This window comes from Formica exsecta, unplaced genomic scaffold (genome assembly GCF_003651465.1).
Source record: "Formica exsecta isolate Colony F162 unplaced genomic scaffold, ASM365146v1 scaffold122, whole genome shotgun sequence".
In the NCBI taxonomy this organism is placed as follows: Eukaryota; Metazoa; Arthropoda; class Insecta; order Hymenoptera; family Formicidae; genus Formica; species Formica exsecta.
Genome location: NW_021848556.1, coordinates 547,334 through 549,269, shown reverse-complemented (window position 1 = coordinate 549,269; position 1,936 = coordinate 547,334). Strand labels below are relative to the sequence as shown.

The window sequence follows — 1,936 nt, the reverse complement described above, 5'->3', positions numbered from 1 at the left end:
TTTTTTTTTTTTTTTTATATTTTGAGAAGTATGACCGTGACGGGTACTCGTCGCGTTCGTGACTCGTAAAGGAAAAAAAAAGGGAGAAGAGGAATCTCACGACGTTCTCATCGGTGGAACAAAAGAGAGAGAGAGAGAGAGAAAGAGAGATAGTCAGAGAGAGAAAGAAAGAATCCTTCGCGAATACTTTATACCACCTATGTACGGCGGAATCTGTCGTCGTCCCACGGATATACTGGAATAAAGTGTGTCAACGGCAAAGTGTGTAAAAAAAAAAAAAAAAAGAAAGAAAAAAGTGAGATATCGCGTATAGTAGGCGCGCGCGCGCGCGAGTGCAAAGTGGTGAGATCCGAGGGTTGCTTCCGCCGCGAGATATATACACAACTTGGTTCGCGACGACGGCTTCCCGCGTACAGGGAAGCGACGATCGTCGAGAGTACCGGGCGCGATACCGGCTATGCAGCAGCGGCCCGGCGACGCCGCGGCGAGCAGGTAACGCCGACGACGACGACGAGCAGCCTGCTGCCGCTCAGATCCGCGTAAAACACCGTGGGATAAGCGACGCGTCAACATGTGGACCACGATGCTCGTGTGGACGGCCGCCGTCGTTCTTCTGCCGACGCCCCGAGCGGTAAGTCACGGCTCTCCTCAAACTATATATGTGTCTCTTTCTTTTCCTTTCGATACTTATCGCCTCTCTCTTTCCAACTCGAATACGAACGAGGAATTTGATCCGTAAACATTAACCGATATCGTAGTCCGGAAGCTGTGATATCTCGATTTTTTATCGGAAATTAAGCTCGAAAGTTCTAATATCGATCACATGCCGAGAGTATAAAAAGGCGAGATGACCGTATGATTTCTGATTCGTGGAAATGACACAAGCACGCGCGTGTTCTCGAAATATTATAGTATTGTATATACGAATGAAGAGGAGCACATCTTGTAAATCGTGCGTAGTACTCGCCGCGTGTTGTCATCGTAATTATTAGCGCGAGAGGTTTGTCAACTTGTGCCCGGCGCTCGACCTTGGGCATCGCGATTCGATGAATGAATCTGGCTCGATAATGTTGAATACTCGGAATAAACGTCCATATATATGATATGTATCGCCCGCATTTAGCTCATATATATAGATCACCATTGTTGTACGTGAGAAAAGGGAAGGAAGGCGCCGCAGATGCGAAAGATTAGAATAGCATCGACGTAATCGACTCGCGATTTTATGACTATCCGAGAAACTCGGATCTATCCTCGTTAAAAAGCAACCGAGCGCGTTTTACGTTTGCCTGTATGCGATTAATAAAGTAACCGCCCTCAACTAGTATTTTCGCATCTTGCGATGAATTTTCTCATTCTTTGATATCTAATCTCGTATATATAAGTCGAAATTTTGTTTTTATTTTCAACTTTAATTTTCTTGTATACAGATTCTAGATTCTATTTCGATAGGTTTAGAAATTGAGTTTTTTTCTTAAATAGATAGTAATAAACGAACGGTTTTCCATTTATGTCAGAGACTCAAAAGAAGAGCTTTTTTTTCGATAAAACTATATTGATTAAGTATATTTCAAAGAAATATGATCTGACCGCTTAAAGTATTAAAGATGATAATAGATGTTAAATTGTGAAAATTGAGATCGAAAGTGCGGGAGAAAAATTTCGACGCGGATATATATTCGATCGGTTCTTCGATGATGACGATTTGTTAACGGTGAATGACAGCTTATCCTGGTTATTACACGGCGATGTGAAGAATGTATTCTGCTAGATTCTAAACACTAATCCGACAGATGAATCAGTCATTCAAGAATCTGGAGAAATATTTTTCATTCTCGTGGCTGTTATTTTCGTAAAAATGAAATCATTTCGAATTTATTTTGACCGCGTCCGACAGTCCCGATATCGAGAGGAGAATCTTTCCTTTTTTTTTTTT

At 42.1% G+C, this 1,936-nt stretch overlaps 1 protein-coding gene across 1 annotated transcript in view; it reads left to right on the top strand.

Moving 5' to 3' along the window:
- Positions 1-6: 6 nt before the first annotated feature.
- LOC115245115 (neurogenic locus protein delta-like) overlaps positions 7-1,936 on the top strand; it is a 45,205-nt gene continuing 43,275 nt past the window's right edge. Inside the window, exon 1 of the mRNA XM_029823236.1 lies at positions 7-631. Within this exon, the coding sequence (XP_029679096.1) occupies positions 572-631 (60 nt within the window). The 5' untranslated portion in view covers positions 7-571. The remainder of the gene's footprint in view (positions 632-1,936) is intronic.